A 1,876-nucleotide genomic window follows, 5' to 3' on the forward strand; every position below is an offset into this window, starting at 1 on the left:
GCTGCTTGGACAGCAGCAGCTTGTGCGGCGAGACCGTTGACGGGGGTTGCTTCTTCGTATCCAGTCCGAATCGCTGCGGCGATCGTCGTTGCCAAATGCACGGGGTAGTCGGGGAGCAAGCCCTGAATGATATGGCCGTGTCCATCTGAGGTGCGGTACAGATCGTCACCGAGCAGCGTAATGAAAGGTCCATGGTTCCACGGCTGGAGCTCGACGACGTGCGGCAGCTCGGCAGCCATCGCATCGACCTCGTCGCGTACATGCACGTGCCCTGGGAGGTACACGTTCCCGTGTAGAGCGTAGTTGCCGCAGCTCATGGCGTCCGTGATCGCAATGTTGCTACCAAGACGACGGTAGAGCACAGCGAGCGCGGGCATCTGCGCCAAGATGGGGTTCATGTTGGGGTCAAGCGTCGCCGCGTTCCGCAGCGGGTAGAGGACGAGGACAAGGACCGTCTGGAGCACTGGAAACTCGTCGAAGAGCGCGCGTGTGTGCGGGTCGTACGTGTTGAACGACGTGTTGTGCGTGACGGCGACCTCGATCATGCAGCGGGGCAAATTGCTGCGGGGGTCGCCGCGGATCGCGCGTCTCGGTCCAATCGCGAGGTCGGGTCTGCGGACGTGGCCAGCATGGTAGTAATCCTCGTCTATGGTAGAATTTAACGGCGTTCCCACCAAGACGGCGCGCACAACGTCGTTCAAACAGATAATCACCTGCTGGTGCACTTTGCCAGGCACCTCGGTGATGAAAATGTCGCCGCGGGTCGTCTGGGTAATGACGTGGCCATCGTACGTCGCTCGGAAGACGGCGAGGCCGGACAAACGACCGTCCAGCCAGCGACGGAGGAGCACGTCTTCGGCGATGAGGAGGTCACCGTCTTCGCCGTCGGCCTTGCGCCGCATGAACTCGTGGATGGCAGCCATGACGCCGGCCTCCGTGGGTCGGCGGCGCATCACGGCGAACGTCGCTGGGGCCGCTGGGGTAGCCATGCGTACGGTTTCAAAAGAAGCAGACTCGCCACCAAAGAACATGGTCGAGAAGACGACGTGGGACGCGACGGACTCGGGACGGGGCGCAATGCGAAATGACCACCAGCGCTTGCTTGCAACTCTGTTGTCTGGCTTCTAGTATGTGATACAAACCCACATCTTTTGTATATCGAACGAGGGTTTGCTGCTTCAAGCGCGTGTCGACGGCCGCACCGTGATGCGGTGTCCACTGCGGACGAGAGTATCCGATTCCATACAAACGCCAAGTCGACGTATTCTCTGGTTTGAATCAGGGGTAGGGGTCGCAATGTCGCGAGTGGTCGAACGATCCACCGACTGCACTGCAACCCAGTAGCCGTAAGAGCCGCCTCATCGGATCTCGTGTATGTCGATCTGATTCTCCTGACATTGATGGCTCTCTGGTCAGTGGCGGCTGAGCTTATTCGGTGTCGGATAAAGCTACTCGAGGTCACACGGCGTGAGAATATGATGCCGACTCGTCGACGCGACGGGTACTGCCGCCGGCGTCAAAAGCTCAGTTGCCGTTGAGAGGATGCGGCCCAATTGATCAATCTTGGGTAGGGTGGACCAGACGCTCCACCAGCTCGACTCGGTCGATGACCTCGACATGCTTGCGTTCGAGAAGGCGGAGCTCGCCAACCTCGAGATGCCGGCAGGGAACGGCATGCGCCACCACATTCCGCACTTTACGCACCTCTTTGCGGGCTCGAGCTACGCGGCGCTCTACTCGCAGATCAACTCGAGCTACCCAAGATTGATCAATTGGGCCGCATCCTCTCAACGGCAACTGAGCTTTTGACGCCGGCGGCAGTACCCGTCGCGTCGACGAGTCGGCATCATATTCTCACGCCGTGTGACCTCGAGTA

The 1,876-nt window shown here is 60.0% G+C and overlaps 2 protein-coding genes across 2 annotated transcripts in view; one reads left to right on the plus strand and one right to left on the minus strand.

The window, feature by feature from the left end:
• Positions 1–953, minus strand: part of SDRG_03803 (hypothetical protein) — a gene marked incomplete at both ends in the record, with an annotated part of 1,142 nt that extends 189 nt beyond the window's left edge. Inside the window, one exon of the mRNA XM_008609447.1 lies at positions 12–953. Coding sequence (XP_008607669.1) covers positions 12–953 — 942 coding nt within the window. The remainder of the gene's footprint in view (positions 1–11) is intronic.
• Positions 954–1,478: 525 nt separating this feature from the next.
• Positions 1,479–1,809, plus strand: SDRG_03804 (hypothetical protein; the record flags this gene model as incomplete). Its single annotated transcript, XM_008609448.1, has 2 exons — positions 1,479–1,501; positions 1,572–1,809. The coding sequence occupies 2 exons, from the start codon at positions 1,479–1,481 to the stop codon at positions 1,807–1,809; spliced, it is 261 nt and encodes an 86-aa protein (XP_008607670.1).
• Between the last annotated feature and the right edge of the window lie 67 nt (positions 1,810–1,876).

The sequence above is a fragment of the Saprolegnia diclina genome (genome assembly GCF_000281045.1).
Source record: "Saprolegnia diclina VS20 unplaced genomic scaffold supercont1.9, whole genome shotgun sequence".
Taxonomy (NCBI): domain Eukaryota; phylum Oomycota; class Saprolegniomycetes; order Saprolegniales; family Saprolegniaceae; genus Saprolegnia; species Saprolegnia diclina.